We start from the raw sequence: 23,288 nt of genomic DNA, 5'->3' as shown, positions 1-23,288 counted from the left end.
CCCTATTGTATAGACAAATGAATTGCTAATCACTGGAACAGTTTAACTGGGACAAAATCAAATGGAACAATTCAGAGTTCCTACAGAGAAGGAACTGAAGAGAAGACAGATAGGACAGAAAAGGAAAAAAAGAACAGAGAAAGAAAGAAACAGCAGTAACACAATTGTGTTAAAAGAAAGTTTATTTCCAAACTGAGATCAACTAACAAAGGGAAGTACTGAATAAATGTGTAACTATCACAAAACACGTAGTTCCTATATAAAGACCACATTCATAGGCTCTACATAAGTGCCGTTCTGAATTTGCATCAGTTGTTATTTTGCTGTAGTATGACAGGACCATAAACGGTTGTGTTGGAGAGAAAATAATTTCCCCTAGACTGAGTGTTGCAACTTGGCTATTCTGTCCAGCACCTGTCCACTATAATTATCATTAGGAGGCCTACAAACAGCCAGACTAAAAAGCACCACAGAGCCAATACCCTTAGACAAAGATCACACTAGCAATGGACATCATCACGGGAGGAAGAGTGGTGAGTGGGGAACAGCTCTGCAGGCTTCCACTACACTGTACTCTCCAAGGCAAATTCATCCCAAATTTTCTGAAGCTGATTAAATTGCACCTTTGAGCCTCCATAGATCTCGCAAACTAAAGCCCTGATCCTCCAAATAGGTGTAACAGCACATAAAACCTGATGTCCAAGCAGTGCCTGACTGGTATTCCTACAAATTTGAGTGGTTTAAGAATTTTCAGGATAATTGTAAAATTGGCTTGTTTTTAAATTAAAAAAAAAAAAAAAAAAAAAATCAGTCTAGTGCACTGAAGGTTTTGCTACCAGAAATATGTCTGAGGCAGCACGCACTCACTGTCAAACAGCTGCTTTTAACGAGGAGTTTTCAAGCTCAAGCTTAAGAGAAACCCTTGTTCCTTCTTTTGCAGGTAGCAGGGGAACCCAAATAATGATGAATGGGAAAGAAATGGAACAATAGCCAATTTGTCTAGCTGTCAGAGGAAACTGCCACAGAAGTGGATACACTGCCACCTTGTCAGGATTTCCTGCACTTCTTTCTTCTGCAATCCCCCAAAACCACTTTGACCAAATTGGAAGAGTTCTGCCAAAAAGCAGATGAAACCCATTCTACATCAGCCAGCATAGCTGTGAAACCGCGATGAGTTTATATTCTGAGAAGGGTAAACAACAGAATGAAAAAGCAGAAGAGGAGGAAGGTCAAGTTAATTACATGAAAACCAGAAACACGACAGTCAACCTGTGCCAATGCTGTTGCTGGAGAACTGAGAGCAGGGACAGATCTGTGCTACTCCCAGATTTACTCTTGCACTTCAGGAGCTACTTAGGGACCAGCGTGAGTGTGCTTTTCACCAGTGCTGGTGATGGAGTTCCAGTGTTCATGCAAGACTTGGCATATACAGGGCTAACAGGTCTTAGTGGTAGTGTGCTAACTAGGATGTGTTATCTACAGGGCAGACAGCTTAAAGATGAACAGTTTAAAGATTATTTTACCTGGGATTGTGCTGCTAAACCGCTGATGTTAGCTGGCAACTTCTTTTGTTTCATTACAAGGTCCAGAGTTGAATGGGTTCTCCATCAAAGGTGGACTTTTTGTCCAAAGACATGCCTGTAGCTGATGCTGCCAGTCCTTTTACTCTTTTTAGCCTACAGTCTGCATGCAGATAGAGTATTTCTCAAGGATGTATTCACCCAGGAAGTGTAAATAGTAAGAACAAGAGAACAAGGTGGACAACAGAATGGGAATTTTGACAGCACCTAGGATGCCTTCCAAAATAAAGAGCAGCTTCTGGACCCAAAATCTGGGAATTTAAGGGAAGACCTGAAGATACTCAGAAGTTACAATGTAAAGGTCCATTTAAAAAGCACAGGTTTTGTCAAGCAGTCATGTACAATTCAGTATTTCTCCATGACTATGACAGCACACATTCTAATCAGTTTTTAGTGAGTCTTTCTGCCTGTATGCTTGCCTTTTAACACTTGAAAGCTCTGCTTACAAAGAAAACGGCAAAATAATCTGTTCCCTACAGTTGTATTCAGATCAGAAATTTCCTCCAACTGTCCTAAAAGTTCAAGAGACAGAATGATTGCCATGACTGAAAACAGATGCAATTAGAATGCCCCATCCCTGTGCTGATGTGAATGTCAGAATAGAGCAGAAGATACTGATTCTGCAATTAAAAACCTTAAAACGTCTAATGCACAGAAACTAAATAGTCACTACTAATACACCAGTATCACTAACCACCTTCTTTTTTCTCCTTCAGGGAACATGCAAAACCATAAAACAGGTAATTTTTTAAAAATTTACTCCTATTCATTTTAATAATCTCTTATGCATATCATTTAAGGTCAGACATTTTGCAAACATTTTTAGAGATGCAGATAGAAGCCTAGTAAAGAGTTTCAAGAAGCTCAGCCACGTTCTTCCCAAACCTCAGGAACCTACATACATTGAAAAATCTGTTTCTTATTGTCTTGAATGTATCAGTTTAAAACCAAAAAGCAGCTAATCCTGCCTGTCCCGCAAACCATTCTTGTACTCTCTGATTTTTAGTCATTACAACCTATATGCAAATCGGAATTAGCTCTACACCAAAGCAAAAAGCCTCCTGGAGATGCAGCTTTGGAACATTGTCATTTCTCCAGGAGCTTTCTACAGCCATGTGGTAGTTTCTGTTATGCCAGCAGACCTGCCAGATGTTAGGAAGCTGGCTTCTTTCCCTTGTCTTGACTAAGATACCTGCTCAGAAGCCTCTCAGCCAAATACTACAGAAACAAGTAGTAACACCACAGAGTCTAAAACTCCCCAGAAAAATAAGTAAAATACAGCAGCCCCTCAACATAAAGGCTGGTGAGGGGTTTAAACAAAGGAAAGAGTAAAATGCTGGGGGTTTGACAGTAATGTAAGACATTTTTTGTTACAGAAGAAGTTCCGCACAATCACTTGCTGCCATTCCTTAAGAGTAAAATACAAAAATAATCCAAATAAAATTTCTTACTACTTCAGAACCTGAGATGGATGGGATTTAAGGGGGTCACATTTCCATTAGAGATAAATATACAGACAAAACGTGTAGGACAAAATCCTTTCTTGTTGATATAAGCTTGTATGTTTATTGGGGTAATTGAAGTCTCCTTTGAATATAACCCTCAGTTGAAAAAGTCTGGTATCACATTGCTGATAGGGTTAGGTGTCAACTACTTACTGCTAATGGTGATGGTCTAATTAGATTACATTTTCCTTTGGCCAAGTGAACTTTACTAGCAGAATGAAAACCAGCATCAAACTGCTGGCAACACTTAAGCTACATTATCACAAGGAGGAAAAAATACTTGTTTCAATGCCTTACTTGGAGTGTAGTTTATTTACAACACATGAACTGGAAGTGGCCCTTCATTCTTTGATCTCTTGTCATAGGGGTCTAAACTTTGGAAGGTTTTTATCAATGGAGCGTAAAATACTTTTAGGGGATCTGGTGTTCAAATATATATTGCTCTGCAAGAAAAAAGTTTCTATCTAAAAAATTAATTTCAACGACCAGCTGGAGTTTGAATTTATGCACCTGCAAACACAAGGCATGTGTTAATTTCTATCTTGTTCAAGACAAAAAATATGCAGGCTGAATAAATATATTTTTAAAGTTCTAAAGGAACCCTTCATTTCGAGTCTCTTAACGCCCTACTGCTTAAGAAAATCAGTTTGCTTACCACCCATTAGTGAAAGTTCATCTGTGCTACATTTGAAAATTACACAGTAAATTTTAAGAGCATTTGATTGTTTTCATTCAATGACAAACTAAGAGTGACTGAAATAGGTTTGTTACAGGGCACTTCCACATCTTGGTAAGTAGAAGCTATGGTCAACCCAAGGTGTGCAAGCTCACTAACCTCAACAGATGTAGTGCTGAAGCTGCCAGATTCAGAAAACCTCTTCATCACATCCTTACTCCATACCATCTTTTCCTGGTGGCTAAATACAGGTTAAATAGCTTCCTGCCCCTGGGGAAGGCTCCCTGACTCAGCACTAGTGAGAAGTACACAGCATGCAAAGCGATTTTTTCTGTGTTCTAGTATAGCATGACCATCAAAGAAACCAGAGCACCCAGTCAAACAAATTACTCCTGGCAGTATTTGAGGGGTTACGAGGGTTAGGAACTAGAGTAAAGTTCAGGAAGAACTGCCGTCCAAGCTCAGACATTTTGTTTATCTGGACTATCTAAGAAGCCACCACGTGCCTTGTCTCCGGCACTGTGCCTGAGTACCTCTGGTATCGGTCAGCTGGTTGCTGAGATTAATTAAACCATCAGGGATTATGGCTGTTTACAACTCTGTCGTCAGGCTTCACGATTCTCTCTTATAAAAACACACTCTTTCAGCGTCAGCCTATTCAAGTGTGCTTTGGCATTAGCTCTTTAGGGTAAAAACTGTCCTATTGTTATGCGTAGTGTGTCTGGCACAACAGGTCATCAGCCCTGAGCACCAAAAAGAATGGTTTCTCTCTTTTTACTATCAGGAGAGGCACTGAACTACAGTAAAGAAAAGCAAAGCCCAAAGTGGTGAAAAACTGTAGAATCATTTAAAAGGGTAAAGTTGACTGCAAACTCTAGAGAGGTTTTTGTTTTACTCCTTTAAGGGAGGAGTTGGTGTAGGCCTGGAATTCAAATCTGAAAGAGAAGTTGTGACTGTGAATGATGGAAATGTTGGAGCCAGTTTGTAAGAGGAAGCAATATACTGAGTTGCTTTACTTTACAGGATTCCTCTTTCAGAATTTATTTCCTTCTAGCGTGCCAAAGTATTCCCTTTGATACAGAACTTTCAAAGAGAGGAGTGAAATCTACGGGGAAAGGACAGAGATTCCTACTGCCACATGCCCAGTCCTTTTTGCCATATTCTTTGTTTCCTGCTCTTGAAGTCCTTTTTGCCACTACTCCTACCTAACCCCATTTAGGTCTAATCTCCACTACAGGTCCTTCACCAACACGCAGTATCAGGTTGCCAGAACAGCACCTTCAAATCCGGTCTGCATGGAAGCAGCGAGGAAAATCATACAGGTCTCTCCACTCTGAAAACAAGTCTGTTATGAACACGGGCCTCATAGCTGAGAGGCCTGGCTTATTTATTCAGTAAGTATATTTTCCTTTACAAGGGTAGCTAGCACAACACAGAAGCATAACCTTTGACTTGGGAGTTTCGCAAGAATAACTGTCAAGAGAAGTAATGTTAAAAATACTGCAGCTTTTCCTGACTGAGCTCGTTCTGAATGCCTTGCAGCAAACCAGCTAGTATGAAAAAGAAAGAATACTCACATTTTTACAGTGGTCAGAAAACATCCTGGGAAACGAGAAGAAGTAAGAACTGGTTATTTCTTTGCTAAGTCAAAGCCACCATTCCAGCCACCGTTTCCAGAAACTATTAGCAATGAAATTTAAGAAAAAAAAAATCTTGAACATTCATGTCAAATGATACATCTTTAATTTCTAAAAGGTGATAAGTACTAAGAAACTGATCTAGTTGACAGGCAATTAATCCTCCTTGCATAGTACATTTATCTCCATGGGATATAAAGAATTACAACACTTCAGGAAAACTGGCACCTAAGTGAGCAAGCAGCCTCAATCCTATACAAAAGTTACAGACAACCTCAATGTTTCCAGGTTTGACTTTGTAATGTATCCAGAGAATAGTTTTTGCTTTGTCCACATCTATCCCACAGTACTGTATTCTTTCATTGCACTTTTCAGATGGCCATCTGTATGAAAAACATAAAAGGCTGCAACCCACACTGATAGAGTAATTCACAATAAATCAGCTTCTCTCTATTCAAACTTGGCCTTTTTGAGGTCAAATACCTCAAGGTACATAGTTATGGACTTCATTTTTCATGTCAAATGTGTACCTCACAATACTTATAAAATGATTACTTGATTAACACTTCATCCAGAAGATGTTTAATCCTTCCCTTGAGAAGGTAAAAAGTGAGGCTTCAGTTTCAGAGCGCTCTTGACACTCCTCTAAAATAAGCACTAAACCTTACATGAAGCCAAAAAATTTTAACTTGCTTAACAAGCTTACTAACAAGACAAGAGTTTTCATAAAAAAAAATAAAATTAAAGTTATGTTTTACTGTATGTTAGACATATCTACAACAGATTTTTTTCCTTTACAGAATGATAGGCGGAGAGGAGCATTGTACTTACATCGTCATTAATTAATCCCTTTTTTCTAGTAACTTGTGTCCTGATTTTCAAAAGCACTGATTATCAGCATATCCTAGGTATTGAATGGTGTAGCAGCAGGCACTCATAACTGTTGAAAATAGACTATTAGTACTTGTACTAATGCCGCAAATGCACCATTTGAAAATATTCCTCTTAAAAACAGGTAGTCAAAATTGGTTGACTAATTACTATTTTAACCATTCCTGTAGTGGTTTAGAAGGTTTAAAATAACTATTAACACTAATGACTTAATACACTATAGTGGATTATGATGACAATTAGTATGTCAAAAAAATCAGGTTTATGATAAATAAACTTTGGAAAAAATTTATACAAGGCCATAAATAAATAATTTGAACTTCAGTCTCATTAAAAAGCAAAACAATACGTCACACAACAATATCATCCTATCTAGACAATACAATCTTGCTATATTTTATTGCATAATAATTTGAGAGTAACATCTTAAGTAAAATATGTAAAGAAACAAAATCATTAGATTTACTTCCTTTAATATTGAACAACCGAAGTTTCTCCTTTGTACATAATCCAATTTAAAGATAATATAATTAGCGCTTCCGGCATTAACAGTCTGTATTTACAATGAATGAGGTGGGGTGGATAATCTAAAGAGTATTCAAATCTGTATGAAACAAATCAAAATACAAAGATTTACAGTAGGCTCAAAATCCAAGACTTTTCCATTTATGGAATGCAATTTAAAAGGGTTTGTCGTCTTTATTACTTGTAAGGTTTCCTGAAATTATGACTTTTTAATAGTATTTTAAACATTTGAAATCTTCAGCAATGCCTTCATTATTTGTACATAACATTAAAAATTAATTTCAATACTCCTATGCAATTTTTCACTTGCTTGTAGACCAGTCTGAAATCTGATGAAAGGATAACAAGGAAATTTACTATATAATCCTAATTCCATATTCCTGAATATACAATGGTTGGAAGTAGATGATGTCAGTCCATTCCAAGGCTTATGTACACAAAACTTACAAAATGTTGTTCTCTCTTGCATAAAATGTGTACACAATATCAATGAGTAGGGAACTTCAAAGTTTTTATGGGTAGCTGCTGGCATGGACCTTTGTTGATTGAAAATAAAATACCTTTCACTCTATTGTTCTGGTAGCAGTTTTAGAAGTTAATCATCAATCCCTGGTGTTTCACCCTGTTGTATTCTGGAGGCTATTCTAATGGCTTCTTCCAGAGACTGTTGTTCTCCAAGCTGAAACAAATGCATTTAAACATCAATAAATCCAAAATGTTACATATGACTACAAATGTGTTAAAAAAAAAAATAATTAAAGATGAAACCAAAGATCTATATATGGATCAATACTTTAGTGCAAGTAAGTGTGATCGGTAATATATACCAGCAGCTATCTAATCAGCATGACAATTAAGATAGCTTCTGATAGCAGATTAAACTGAGTTTCTATGTATCTACCGAATAAATTTTCTTCAACTAACTGCTGCACGGTAAACACCTTTCATGACACACATAGTAGATGATGCTTCAACTTGGCAGATTTAACAAAGCTCAGATAAGGCTTTCAAAAGTCATGGTGGCTGCTGAATTACATTTTAACACTGGTAAAGCAAACACATCTTCATTTTTCTTAACTCTCTTGCAGAACAGTCAGCTCTTTGGACCACCAAGTGACATTAACATATATTAAAAAAGTGTCTGTTTACTGCAGAATCCTGACTATAAAAAAAGCAGTCATGATGATACTGTTTGATTCTACAGTAGTTTAGAGAGGAAATTTTCTTGCAATTGCAACTGCGATGCCATAAATGTACCTGGCACTGCCAGAAGCAACATCAACCAACCCTGAATAAAGAGAACTGGACACAACTTTGGGAGAGAATCCATGGAGTTTTCTAATATGTACACCATGAACATATATATGCTGATGAGAATACCGAAGACAACCTCAACCTAACCTAACAAAAATGTAAAACTGGTCGTTACCTATTGGCTCAGAAGAAAGATGTATGAGAGTGTGAAAAGTAAAACCCGATTATTTGACAGATGGATAGCCCTAATGGGACAGTTCTAAATGTGGCTTATAACTTGTTTTCACAGTCACTGGATATCACGTTCTGGAGCCACTCAAATCAAGAGCAGCTCTGTTACCACCTCTGTAACACTTCAGTCTGGCTGTCAGGCCATTGGTTTCTAAATACTGATAGAGCCAGTAGATTCATTTATTAGTATCAAAGAACAAAAGAAAAACAACCAACATGTCAGGAATAATTAATAGTATTTAAAATTTGAATTCTCTCTCTTCTATTTGTATTTTATATTTTAAGTTCACTTAATATAAAGTTACTTCACCAAAAGCTTCACTGCTGGTAACAAAAGAGGGGCATGTGTAGAGAGTACCTATGTTTATCTTTCACTCAAAAGACACACTGCTGAGGGTGCAGGTTAATAGTTTTTTTCTTCCTGTCATGCAAACAATTGCCTTCTGATATACTTTCTTTTAACGTGCAGTTTTGATTACTGCCAAATTAGCTCAAAAGCCTGGAATTCAGAATTAGGAGATTCTTGATTTCATTGCTCTTCAATCAGCACCTGACTTGCTGTTTTCCACTTAACAAAGGGGAAAATAACAATCTCTTATTCCTGCTTGAAGATATTAACACAATTCCTTTCAATCTGAGCTCTTAAGAGAGTACCGTGCATGCATACACATGGCCTGCAGCCTTCATCCTGAGACAAACACTGAAAGGTTTTGATCTCTTATTAGTTTCAGCAAATACGAAGAGACTGAAGGAACCAGACTGAAGTTGCTGTTACTCCCCATGCAAAGTTTTACCCCTTGGAAATTAAATCTGGGAGTGCATTGTCTGCGTTCCTTTTCCTATTTGAAACTATTTCCAAGAACACATTAATTTACGCTGCTTAATACTGATTTGTTTAGAAACTGCTGAGCATCTCCCCTCTGCATAGCCACACTGATGTTCTTTTCTACTGGCACTTGTCAAGGGCAAAGGCCCGTCATGCGAATCATACTTGAAACAGTTGCATATACTCTGCTCCCTTTGAAATTCATAGGTTGTATCACATCCATGATATTTATCCTCCTCCGAATTGTATACTGTTTAAGGATATATGGTTCCTATGATTTTCCATGTCCTCTAGAACAAAATGCACATCTGTGGTGACAACCAGACAACAACAGCATCAAACCCACAAAGTGCAGAGTCCCAATTCCACTGTAAATTTGAATACAAAAGTAGCTTCATTACATTCCCGCTGGACTTATGCATATAAAGCAAAGAATCAAGAGGGCTAGGAGGCAGATCAAAAGTATTAGGCACTTTGCAGGACTGCTATTACTATGCAACCCAAAACTTAAACTATTTCAACTTCTTCTGTTTTACTTTGAGTTTAAATATGGCTTCTGTCATTGGAGTGGCAATTTCCCTAAGAACCTTCAGTCATTTATTTGACCCTTGACTGCAATGTCATTTAAAGAGATCAATTTTTAAAATACTAAATCTTTCAGATTTAAAATTGCCAAAAGCTTCTATTAACCAATCATCATATGATTATGTATCAAAAAAAAAATACACACAGTTAGTTTAATGTTTGATTAAGGTAGCGTATTGGCCATCGTTTCTGCTGGAAGTTTCATTCAACCTTCTAGTCAAGCCAAACTTCTGTCCGAATAAACTATTCACAAAAATACTTGTCTAGGTTTTGGTATTGGTAAATTTCTAGATAAAAGGTTAATTTAATTTGTACTTGATTTCCACCTTCTTTTAAATTAGCCCATTTGAAAATAAACTCTTTCATACCTAGAAATTACTCTTTCATTACAGTGCTTGAACAATGTTGGGAACTATTTACAGAGACTGTTGCTTGTACTGTGCTGGTTTGACACAAACAGAAGGTTACTATTTCCAGAGATTTCTGATTATTAATCTTTCTACATAACTTGTTTAAACTTTTTTGCTATTAGCATTTCAAGGCTCAAATAACATAAATTCAGTAATTTTATCTTCATATGTATCAGCTATATATGTAATGCTGAAGGATGAATAAAAGCACTTTCTCACTGAAAACTGAGTCCATGAATGATTCAGTTGACCTGAAGTTGGGCCTTCCCCTAACACCCCCGTTTTTTGGAAGTTCTACAAGTAGATTTGAAAAATCAGGTGCCTATTATTGCTTGTCCTAACCCTATGTATTATCTAAAATATGAGATCTTACGGTTATGGACTATATTTTCAGGGGAGCCAAGCTTATTCGAATCATTTTGCTACGTGACTAGGAGCTTCTAGCTCTGGAAGTAAAAAACATTCCAAAAGCCATTTATCACCATCTTACCTGTACTGCAATTTGTGTTCCATTGGATGTAGCCAACAAGGTAACAGGTCTAGTTTCTGTAGTCACTAAATGGTGCCCATGTTGCTGATGCCCCATTTCTGATGAAGCACTATGAAATGCTGCTAAGTCTTGAGCCACTATAGCAACCTTCAAGACCAAAAGGAAGAGAATCAACTGGATGACAGATCTGTTACCATTACTGGTCCTGTACAAGAGTTATCTTCAAAGTTGCAGTTAAAATCAAAGCTGTGATTATTCATAAGCTTAATTTTATTGTGCATAAGATACATTTTTTTAAGAAAGGTTGCCATCACTGTGTTCTCAAAGTTATCTATTAGCTCTCGATATATAAATATCCTTGGAACTGCAAAGAAGTTCAATAAATGTGCCTATAAGCCTGTGATTATTTATACATACAGAACATGGTAATTAATAAAGATTTTCATGTAGCACATTTTTAGAACAGGGAATGCATTGTAAGTTAAAAGATTAAAAGTATCACTGTATTTCTACTTTAAAAGTTAGCTATTGTATTTACATATTAAAAACAAATTTACAAATTTACAGTCCTATGATATTAAGTGATAAAGTTAGAGTTCACACTGGATTCTATTCTTACCTCTGCCACTCATTTACTTTGTGACTCTGGGGAAAGCGCTTAGCATTTCTACATCTTATTTTACATACATCTAAATGAATTACCAGACTGGTACCCCAGAATTTTTTCTTGGTGCCCAACTGTTTTAAAAACATTCCGCTCTATGTTGATGTATAGCACTAGAGTAGAACACATGGTATTCTTATGAGGGGAATGCCACAGCCAGGTGCTGAAAACTACTTTACTTGGATAAATCTATGTGAATGATAGAACTGTGATGGCTTAGATGCCTATTTTATGTCATCTTATAAAGGAACAATGCACATGTACACAGGATAATATCCTACCTGTTGTCCTTCAGTGCCTTCTGCAGTAACCATTGCTACAGAATGTGTTCCTGCAGAAGAGATGACGGCATCGTGGGCAGGGACTGTGATGGTGGTGCCATCTTGTGTTACCATAGTGATAGTATTGCCAATGGCCTGCATATCTGCCTGCGATATGTTGACCTGAAAGACAAAATAATTCCTGAAGTAAAAACCAGAAGTTTTGATTGCTGCCTAAGTCATACCCAAGTCTTAGCTTTTGGCAACATAACATGTTTTTAAGTAAGGTTTGAAAACAAATCCATTGTTCAGCAGGAATACTCCCTGCTAGTTCTGTTTCTTCATTTGAAACAATATTTGTAGCAATTCAGAACAAAAAGGCAACTTGTTCATAATAGCAGGGAAAAAATATTTTAATCCATGATCACAAGTAACGTGCTGGCCAAAAGATCTCATAGCCATTATTCTACTTCCTGACCAGCATGCTCATGCATTCCTTGAGAATCACCATCATTCTTTGGTCAAGTCCTCATCTGGGACAGAGTCCTCATCACATTCACCTTACTCACTGGGACTTAATAATCTATGACCTTTCAGACAAATTTACCTGTTTACAGAAATAAAATTATGGCTCTTAGTAATTAGAAAAAGGATGCACACTTGCCCCCAGAGTCTACAACTCCATGTTAATCAGATCATATCCCAAATAACTGCATGATAGATTATCTATGCATGTGTCTTACACAATGGACAGCGTGATTCCAGGTAGTACCACCTGACATACTTCGATCTTAAGGGAAATACTAAAGAGGCCTATGAGGGATTAGGATTTAAACCACAAATAAGCAATTAATAATAAACAAAAAAAGACAGATATTACTCATGCCTCCAGTATAAATGCATTATGGCATCAGATAAGTGACTTGATGTCTGAATTACAAGGTAATAAGACATCCCAGAACTAAAGTCAAGCTGAAGGATGATTTAAATAAATGTGAGAACTTCATGTCAAGGCTTCGGCAGGCCTTCATTCTAGAGGGTAAAAATGACAGCTACTTAGTATTGCTGCAATGTTCAGAATGGCAATATAACAGCCCCCTTTAATATTTAACTTCCAATTTGAATTTAGAAGATATCTTCCAAATGCTACTCACATTTCAGCTATCTTTCCAGGTGAGATATAAACTTTTCCCATATGCCTTCAATATATTGCCATAGCTAAACAAAACAGCTGTGTTGAAATCCCCTCCCAATGAAATTTCAGATGAAATCCTTAAAAAAAAACACAAAACCATGGGAACCCTTAAAAAAAATATCTGTAAGAATCCTGAAAAAAAATATCCACAGGAATTTTTAAGTGGAGGTACTACCAAAGCATTCCTTATTCTCTTGTTTATGTTAGAAATGGTAAGAACTGCAAAGTACCAAAGCAGGCACCTGGACTAGAAAGATTTCCCACCCTGCCGAAGTGTGTGCAGACAAGACGACAGTGAAGATGACCATCAGATATTAACAGAATACTTGGGGCATTCTGAGAAACCTCAGAAACTTGGCTGTATATATAACAAATGTTAAAATAATCCATACCTGCTTTTAAGTGTGACAAAGCCAGCCAAAAAAGCTAGCTTTGTATTAACATAGTTTCAGATGTCAGGATATGTGGTTTGATTTAGTATTCCACAGGAGGCCCAACTATAAACATATCCTGACCCAGCTCTAAAGAAGCTTCTTTCCTTAAGAAACCCATGTACATATTTATCAAGAATCCAAACTGGTTTTAGAAAGCACATGAAGTATGTGCAAACACCTCCCTTAACACTCAACATGTTTTTGCCAGCTCTTTAACACTGTGGACACTTACATGTTGGGTTCCATCCTGGGATATTAGTGCTACTTGTTGACCTAATCCTGACTGAGTAACTGTAGCAACCTGTGCAGAAATTACATCTTCTCCCTCAACACCTGTCACATAGGTTATCTGGGAGCCTTTGAGAACATCTTCGCCTTGACCTGTTTGATACAAAGAAGAGAAGAGGATAGTTTACATACTCTAAATGTTGCCAGGAAAGCAAATGAGGAGGATTAAGTGCCAGCCTGGTTTGAAGATTTTAAATACTCCATTGGAAAAATATTAGTGGAAAGATGAGAATAAAAGAAGGAAAGATACCAAAAGCAAGTCAGAAAGTCTGTTGTCTTGGGAACATGGGATATAATCTCTCAGCAATGAATTTTACCACACATAAATACTACACATAAAGAAAATATACATCCTTTATAAGCAAATACGAAAATGGTGACAAACTTTTCTAATTCATTAAATGTTAACCTAAACTCTCCATGCAAACACAACTGGCAGCTTTTTAGAAGTTATTAACATACAGAACAGTGATGCCTTTGTGTGAAGAATTAAGTTCGTTATCTTAATAAATATTTAACCTCAGCAAATGAATCTTACAATTCCCTTAAAAGCAGAAATTAGGAAAGACTATAGCAAATCTACTTGAGGCATTCAGTGCAGTTTCCCACATATATGTAGTAAAACAACTTTTCTGAGCAAAACAGTTTGTGCATGTATTTCCTATCTTCAGTCACATCTAAAAATCACAATATGACAAGTAATATTTGTCCTATCACAGTACTTTCTTCAGTCTGATCTTTCATAGTCATAGGATTCAACATATTCTAAGGAATACTGCAGCACATGAGCTTGTCTTTGCCTCCAGGACAGTTTACAGAAACCACTATTAACCACAGCAAAACCAGTACAGTATCAGTGTGCTACAAAGACAGATTTTCCTTTTCTCAAGGCAGTGCCTTTACTCCTGCACAAGACCCTGTCACCAGCCACGGCGTTATATTATACATAGTCTTTCAAAAATCCCTGACAAAAATCCAGTAGGCTGCAAACAAACATTTTAGATTCTCTCAGGTCCCTTCCCTCATTCATGTTTATAGCAGTTTTGCTGGGACTGCAACTCAAATTTCTCTCTTATCCCCAGGACTGCTATAAATGAGTTTATGATCTGGTCAATTACTCTCTCAGTTTCTGTTTACAAGTTGCCTACCACACTAAACAGTCCTACAAAGAAGTTAAATAACTTTATTAAGTACTGCACATTTTTATCTTTGCTTTTCTTTCTTCAGTTATACGAAAAAAAACCTGCAAAATAGTATCCAGCCGATTTTTTTTTAAATTTTTTTTTTTGACAAGAGATCCAGAGACTGAAACTAACCTGGAGGTGGCTCAAAAAATGCCTCTTGTTCTTCTTCAATGGGCTCTGTATCATTGTGTGCTGTCCGCTTGTGCATGGCAAGTGTAGAAATCTGCTTATATGTTTTCCCACAATGATTACAGTTATATGGTTTGGAATGAGTATGTACAACATGATGTTTGTATAAACTGGAATACTCTGTAAAACGTTTATCACAACCAGGAACTGTACAGACGTAGGGCTTCTCCCCTGTATGGAAAAACAAAAGGGATAAAGAGAACTTTATCCAGGATGCACAGAAAAAATTGTCAACAAATTATATTTAGTGACACACCTTCATTACCAACCATACTTCAATTTCAAAGGCAAAAGGAAGCTCAAGCTCAAAAGTTTATCAAGGCAGCCTCTCAGTGTCTTTTTTTAAAAAAATACTGCCAGTAGAAGTTGGGCCCTCTTTTTTCCCTATCATTCCATCTACAACATCCTTCTGATGAAGACAGAATGATACAGGCTGAAAGCTGTGATGTCAGTTTAGCATCACATTGAGAATTTTGTTCTTTTATTACTAGAAGCCCCATATTTTCCTCAATAATCAGGTATGTTAATACACTAGTACAACGTCACTTCTGAGTCTGTAAGCTCTGAAGGAATCTATAGGAAACATATGTTTAAACAGTTACGGTTTCATATATAAAACCACCTTTCATTTAAAAATCAATGAAACAAATGTCCGAATTATATTATAAACTAAAAAGATAACCTGAGATACAAAACTTATTTCTATGAAACTTGTCTGTGCTTCTATACAATATATAAGGATACCAACAGGATATGGCTATTACTGGCTTTTACATTTTAGAACCTTTGAATTTGTGCCAATTATTTCTGCTGACTAACTCTGACAATCAAGTTGGGTAAGAATTTTTACCTCCAGTCTATAAAAGGAAGGTTTTGACCACTGCTCCAGCAGTGAGGACACTATAGCTGGGATGAAAGGGTGACTCACAACGGTGAGCTAACGTCAAGCTCAGACTTATGCTTTACTGTTGTTTATTTAAGAAATAGCTCACAACAGAGGCAAGCCCCAGAACAATATTTAGGATTTAGCCCAATGCCCACTGAAGACAAAGGTTTGGATTTGTTTTAAAGAACTCTGGATCCAAACCACAATTGACAGCAAGGTGGGAAACCTAACTGCTGAACTATCCTCAGCTGAGGGGAGATGAGGCCCAAACAGAAGTACCAAGCCAGATGGTATAAACATGACTATACCTAATTACAGTGCACCAAAACAGTGTTCACAAGAATGACACAGCCTCTCCCAAGCAGATTCCACTTCAAAACACAAAACATCACTCATATACCTGTATGTATTCTCACATGATTCTTATAATTAGTTGCACTGGCAAAAGCTCTCCCACATCCTGGCTCTGTACAGTAATAAGGTCTTTCGCCTGTATGTGTCCTGATGTGAACCTTTCTAATATTAGATGTTGTGAATGATCTGCCACATCCTTCAAATGGACACTTAAAGGGCCTTTCACCTGAAAAAAAGAGAAAAGGTACACATGCAAAAGTTACAAAAGAACAAAACCTCTAAATTAGACTTAGACTGAATGTAGAGATCTAAAGCTACCTAATTCTCTCTTTGAGACTTTCAGTCAGGAATGCCATCAACATGCCACAGCGGAGTGTTCTACTGTTTAGCTCAAACTGGCAGAATTCAGGAAAATCATACAATTTGTAAGCTAAATTATAAAGCATTGAGATTAGTACTCTATGATGTATAAAACTAGACTCAGTTGGTTGGAATAGTTTCCACATTGTTCATGTTCTAACATGTATTTAACATACGCCCCCCCCCCCCCCCCCCGAACTCATCCATACATTATCCAAAACAAGCGTATCGTACTATTTGCACATTTGTCAATTGTAATGCATAAAATGAAAAAAATATCTTCATGGTTTAGCATACAACTAAGATACAAATGGATTAGTAAAACTCATTATAGAAAGCACTTAACCTTACAGAAGAACCACCAACTTTTTAAAGAGACAGCCCTGGAACTCGAATTTCAATCCGCAAAACCAATACAATCACAAACACAGGGTTTTTTTTAAAATTGTCTATTCATGTAATACAAATTTGAGCACAATCATTTGCATCATTGCACCAAAACATTTCACCAGGAAGACTAGATAAGGCCAACCCCTGTCTAATACCCCAGTACTCCTGACCTTTTGGATCTAACAAAGCACACACAAGGGGACAGCGAAGGGGGTTAACTCGAGCCACCTGATGAGCCTTCCAGTTGTAATTTCACACTTCTAGAGCTAAAAGCATTCCACCCACTCTACAGTTTACCAAAGAGCAAGAGAGGGCAGATTACTGCTACAGATACAACATTAAGTACTTAAGAGCTAGGAAAAAAAAAACAAACCCAAACCCTGATAGAGACATTAATACCACGAAACTCCAAGCTGTTAGCTCCTTGGCAGTGGAAACTGTAATTCAGTCCTTCGGGCAGCTGTTTTGGGAAGGTTTTTCCAGCCAAGGCAGTGTGTGTGTACTAAGCTAACCTCCTCAGTGTTGTGTTACCATGGCTCCCCTAATCCTGGCTTTAGCACAGGACCTCAACTCATGCCTGAAAGGAGGAGGATTGCTCAGTCAACCCCGCCCAACAACAAACCCTGCATTAGAAACCAAACCAGATTGCTCTTAAAGAATGCTGGCAAGAATGTCATCCCACGGGTTGAGGAAGCCAGACTTTTAAGTTTCTAATTTGCTAGAAAAGTGATCTGTTTCCAGGTGACTGAGATTTCTAGCACTAGAAATGCAAAGCAAGTCAGAAGCCTTCAAGCTCTACACCACAGCAGGTATGAGGAACCACCCACACCAGCTTTTTTGACACCAGCATAGCGTGTCTAGGGAAGTCACGGAGCAACCCAAGGCAAGCATTTGATGGCAACAGAAAGCAAGACTGGACTGCCACTGAAAAAGAGAGGAAAAATAACTTTTGGCTAAACCAAACAGAACGAAAGAAGAAAGCAAGCGCTAACCCTGCTCTACATGAAAAATGACTGAAAAGGTTTCAGAGCCACAGGAGATCGAGCAGAGCCCAGACTTGCCTCCATCGGGTGCACTGTTGCAGCTTGCATTGGGTATGAGAATACGCTACTCCATCCATCCGCACAAAGGACTTAGTGCAATTTTCTTCTCATTCTTTGGCTTCCTGCAACTACTTATAAATCTAAAAAAAGACACCCCTGAACTTCGGTCCCTGGACTGCTGGGAGTTTATGATTTTGTTATTAATATACTTCAAATGTGTAAATCGTTACATAGGGCTGGCTCAAGTCTTTTGTCTCAACTGCTAAATTAGATTAAAGCGATTAGATTACCGTACAACTTCTATGGCCATAAAGACGTAAAGAAAACAGTCTACTGCTGATGAAGTTGCTGTCGGTACTACAGAAGTATTTCTGTTCATAGGCTGTACTTGATGTACTATGTAACATCAAACAGTTCTCTACTAGAACTGAAATCAGATGACACTTTTATGTCTTCATCCTGATGACCAATTTAACATGAAGATAGCACTAATCCCAACAGACTGTCTTTGAATATGTAAGTCCAGGAAAGCAGAATTATCTCAATGTACTCGAGTTTCAATAATTTTTATTGCCTGCTTTTATTTCCCCCTCCCCTCAGCACTGTTCTTTTTAATCTGAGAAAAATCTATTTCCTTCGTTCTTTTTTACTCTCTAAGATTCAGAAAGTTCAGTGGAAAAACTTGTTGGCGTTCTAGCAGGCAAGGAAATATACTTAATGGAACATATTAGTAAATGACAGATTATTCTTCCTACATCTAAGTTTTTTTTCTTCTTGAGATCTCAGGAGCAAAGGAGACCTTGTGCAAACTTCTTTACACGTGTGTGCATGCACCCATAGAGTTTTGCAGAGTGTAGTGTACACTGTCTAGAACGTATTTGTGTTTTGGCTTTCAAATGAATCTTTTTTTAGACAAAACCTAAGATACTTTTTTAATGCATTTGGAAGTTTTAATAACAGTGGTTTTCTATAATACTTTTGTTCATTTTTCTGCTGCAAGAAAGGAAGGTAATCATGGTAACAAGCTCAGAGCCATCAACCTTCATGAAGCTTGCATGCAAGTTATCTTAAAGCACCAAAACTTAACAACACTGATCCATTTCTATAAGGCAAGCCATATTATTGAGGAAAAGTTCCTTGTTCTGTTACAGCCGCAAATGAAACTGTAAAGGCATCAAGTGACTCAGTGACAGTGTAAGTGATGCACTGCTAAAAGTTACTGCATTTGCAATAGCAGTGTGAATGCTCAAGCGCTTTTTCCAAGAAAAGCATGCTGGATTTGCAGTAAATGCTTACCATGCTAAAATGCTGTTGAGCTCACTGGGCTTCAGAAAAAGAATATACACAGGCTGATTTCATAAGTATAAAGTCACAGAAAGATCAAAGAGAAGAAGAAAAAATCCACCTAAGTGAATTAACAAAAAAAAAAAAAAAAAAAAAAAAAAAAAGAAGGGGGGGTGATAATAGTACCTGTGTGGGTTCGGATATGTTTCTGCAAGTCTCCTGAAGTTTTGAATGATTTGGTGCAATTTTCTTCTGTGCACCGGTAAGGCTTTTCACCAGTGTGTGTTCGGACATGACTCTTTAACCCATACCCTGAAGACCAGAGAAGATGTTATAATAGTATAAAACTAAAATTAGGATACTTGTAAACCATCACCATCAACAGCTGTGCTTGCCATTCCAATCAGGAAGCTACCTGATGAGTAAAATTTGCTCTTTCACTCTTTGCAAACTCTTTGTTCTACCATACAGAGCAGGAGAACTCTAGATACAGTTTAGAAATTCTTTCATCCTTCATTTGTGAAGAAAGTACACTTCCATAATGCTTCTCCTTCCCTTCAAAAGGATAAACTGTAATGATTATAATGTGGGCAAGTATTGTCTTCTGAGAAAGCTGTATGCTCTGTAGTCCATCTACTTTTTATCTCTTACCACTACTGTCATCAGAATGACATTTAATTATTCATTCACACAAAAATCAGTACCATTAATGAAGTCAGCAGTAAAAGCTCTATTGCTATCCAGGCTCTAAACTCCTGATTATTTTAAACCATATTACAAACATCATCACATACACAGGTGCCAACTGATAGCAGTCATGGATGCTCATTCCCTTTAAGATTAACTCTACCAGTCTAAAGGAAGCTTGGGTCAGGCCCTCCACAAAATATTTTCAAAGAGCATTTTACCAAGATATTCCTTTCTGCAGTTCCCTGAAAAGATCATGACTAAAGAGCCCTGAAACAGACATTTTAGAAAATGACCTTGAATTTTACTTGTGTCCACAAGTGATGTATATATTTCTAAAAAATAAAGTAAGTCTGTAAGAAGGTGGCGCCTGCTTTAGTTTCAGTGTGTTCTCTCCAAAACAGCTGAAATTCCTATTCCTGATGTTTTTAAAAACACAAAGCATGTCTACCAAGCTAAGCATTAATTCATTCTTCTAAAATGAACTCAATTTCACAGTCCTACCCAGGAGAGCTCTTAGTATTTAAACTGAGAGCATTCAGTACTTAAAATGAACCTTATCAAAGGCAAATATTGCTGAACTACACAACGGCTCTGACCAAAAATATGGTATTAATAGACAAACGGCTGTTACAGCAGTCTGTTCCAAGGGAGGAGAATATTACATTATGTAGTTTTGAAATCCCTTAACAAACCATGCAATTAAGTTTAGGTACAAAACTTTTAAGTATGGTTGTTTCCCTTTTGACCTTTCTCACTAGCACTTCTTTTGCTTGTTTCTATTCAAAGAAACAGTATTAAATGTATTAGACCAGATTATTTTAAAACACCTTTTTTTTTTTTTAATTAATAGAGCTTAACTTTTCCAAGTATCATACTTATTTACATACAAAGTAAAAAAAAAAGAATTTGAAACAAGTTTTGCTCTTTCACTTTCTTCCACGTTTCATTCTTCATAATTCCATTTTGCACAGTCAAATTCAATCTCAGGGAGAGCATCATTTATGAACAGAGTAGTCTGTCCAAATGTAGAGTTCACTCATGAGAAACATCACTCTGATACAAATCCAATAAACAACACTTAAAACAGCATCTTCCATCAAGCTTCCTTTCAAATTTAGACTAGCTCAGGTATCTACCTCTAGTGAACAGGTTCAGCTTCTTATTATCCGCCTCATTTAACTTGCTAGTTTCATGTTAAGAAGGGCTGGTTTTTTTCCAACATAAAATCTGACTGTAGCACGACAGGTAAAGAGTAAGGGGAAGTGCCAAGTGTTTCACTTATTCCTCCTTCAGTACCTAAGAGTTAAATCCTCCCTCATTTCTATATGCTACGCTAGCTGAAATGAGTATTTTTTTTCAGTTCTCCCAACCAAGTTCTTTACTTCGCAGTTCAAAAAAGGCAATATTAAAAGCTTACTTTATACAGGGAGAAACACTAAGAAGCAGGAGGAGCCCATCTACAGATTACCTGTTGCAAAGGCTTTGCCGCATCCAGGATGCTCACACTGATAGGGTCTGTCTCCTGTGTGTGACCTTTCATGCACCTGTCAAGACATCCAGTACACTGACTTACTGATCACTTCAACACAGAAACAGTTCATTCTCAAAGACAACATTTTATTTCTCTTCCTAAGATTCACATTCAAGTGTCTTATTTTTAAATCGGTGATAAAAAAAAAATGAAATATGGTAACGATGTGTTCCCTAAAACTAAAGATGTCTCCTTCCAAGGTCTAACCTGATCCTTTCATTCGGTTTTGCAAAAAACATTTCTGTAAATACACACACAGTTGCCATCATGGACCTACATTAAAGACAGTATACCAGTGTGTTCAGAGCTCACTCTCTCAGATTTTTGACTCCACTGAGCACTTGTTATGATCCTCTTGTATTGCACGAAGCCTCTGCAGCAAGGACACCATTTTAACACACAATCCAGAGAGTCAATTACTCACTGACTCAGGAGACAGGGCAGCCCTGCAAGGAGTTTACCTCATCAGCAAGTGATTATCTCAGCCTAAGCGGGAACGTGAACAGCTCTACACCCTTGCTGTTTCAGTAATCTCTTCACTTAATTTAAGAGAGGAAGAGAATTAAAGAGTTGCCACCTGTAAAGAAAAGATGCTCCAGCTTTTCACTTTGAATGTTGGATTGTTTTGAAGTGTCAAGACTTTTTCTTATGATGGCAAAATCTTTCAAAAATTGGAATTTTTCCATCATCATGCAAACACGTGAAGTAGATAAAGTGAACACTAGATTTCAGAATTTCTGTGACACTATTGGTAGAAACTATCTCAACAGGAGGTTTCTTACATGCCAGCAATATAGGAACCTAACCATCCCATATATAGGATCCCACACCTGAATCTATCCAGAACACCAAGCAAAATCACCTGAGCACCTAGGGCAATGAATTATTGTAAAATCAAACAGCACCATTGCAACTGTCTCTATTAATCTGTTACTTTAAGCCACATAATCTGTCAAAAAAATCATGCCTGTTAACTAACAGCACTGATTTTACATCTCATCACCTTCAGATGGTGAGCTGTTGTGTACAGTTTTCCACAGCCATCGTAATCACAGCGAAAGGCTTTCTCTCCACTCTGCTGAGTTTTAGCGGTCACTCTTGTTCCATGTCCTTGCAAGACAATCTTAAGTTAAAAAAAAAAAAAAAAAAAAAAAAAATCGCCATTAAAAAACTCCCCCACAGTGGATCAGAAAAAGTTACACACTATTTTGCTATCAAGTCAGAGCTGATACGGACAGGTTTCTTTTGTCTCTTTGCTCTGCCATGTATTTCATAAGTCCTCAATAAACTAAAAATTAACAAAAAAGCGTAAATTCTGATGAAAGAAAATGTAAAACATAACTTGTAGCTAGCAAAATCAAATGCATGCATCAATTAGAAAAACAATGACAAAATAATTTGAAATATAAGCCCAGCAGCAAGATGACCAAATCAGTAGGCAGAAGAGGCTTAGATTACATTTAAAGCGCTAGATCTGTTCCTAAGGGACATAAGCCATAAATCACACCATCTTCAACGATAAGTTCACGCAAAGGCCAAACAATAATTAAATGCACTTATAATGAGCACTTTTTGAAAATGAAGGAAAGCATTTTGTACTTTGTTAGTGATGCATGTGTTTCGATCAAACTAATTGAAGCAATTTGAGCTACATTCCAGTCTCCTTTCTGTCATGACACAACAGGAAAATACACAGAATAGCTTTGTAATACAACTTAAACCTCTTTTAAAGGCTTCTTTATACACCAACATGCAAGAAACATTCATACAGACTGAAGAAAGAAGCAGAAGCCCAAAAGTAAACATTTTGATACAACTATGCAAAGTAATCGAGACTATTTTAAAAAGTCTTTCTTTTAAACTAGCCCCTATTTCTTATGGATCCAATTCTATTCTGGAATGTCAAATGAACATTTCACAGAATGG

General features: G+C 37.2%; 1 protein-coding gene across 10 annotated transcripts in view; it reads right to left on the bottom strand.

Annotated features, from left to right (window-relative positions):
* Positions 1 to 5,487: 5,487 nt before the first annotated feature.
* Positions 5,488 to 23,288, bottom strand: part of ZNF143 (zinc finger protein 143) — a 41,876-nt gene continuing 24,075 nt past the window's right edge. For 9 of the 10 annotated variants that reach the window (XM_055813488.1, XM_055813482.1, XM_055813483.1 and 6 more), the window contains 9 exons: positions 22,366 to 22,485; positions 21,300 to 21,375; positions 19,328 to 19,453; positions 16,111 to 16,290; positions 14,768 to 14,995; positions 13,396 to 13,544; positions 11,556 to 11,717; positions 10,611 to 10,757; positions 5,488 to 7,493 (listed from right to left, as the gene is read on the bottom strand). In XM_055813488.1, coding sequence (XP_055669463.1) covers positions 7,410 to 7,493; positions 10,611 to 10,757; positions 11,556 to 11,717; positions 13,396 to 13,544; positions 14,768 to 14,995; positions 16,111 to 16,290; positions 19,328 to 19,453; positions 21,300 to 21,375; positions 22,366 to 22,485 — 1,272 coding nt within the window. In that variant the 3' untranslated portion in view covers positions 5,488 to 7,409. The remainder of the gene's footprint in view (positions 7,494 to 10,610; positions 10,758 to 11,555; positions 11,718 to 13,395; positions 13,545 to 14,767; positions 14,996 to 16,110; positions 16,291 to 19,327; positions 19,454 to 21,299; positions 21,376 to 22,365; positions 22,486 to 23,288) is intronic. The other variant, XM_055813486.1, reaches the window with a different exon arrangement.

This window comes from Falco peregrinus, chromosome 9 (genome assembly GCF_023634155.1).
Source record: "Falco peregrinus isolate bFalPer1 chromosome 9, bFalPer1.pri, whole genome shotgun sequence".
In the NCBI taxonomy this organism is placed as follows: Eukaryota; Metazoa; Chordata; class Aves; order Falconiformes; family Falconidae; genus Falco; species Falco peregrinus.
Note: the sequence above shows the minus strand (reverse complement) of the source record. Positions and strands in the feature narration are given on the sequence as shown.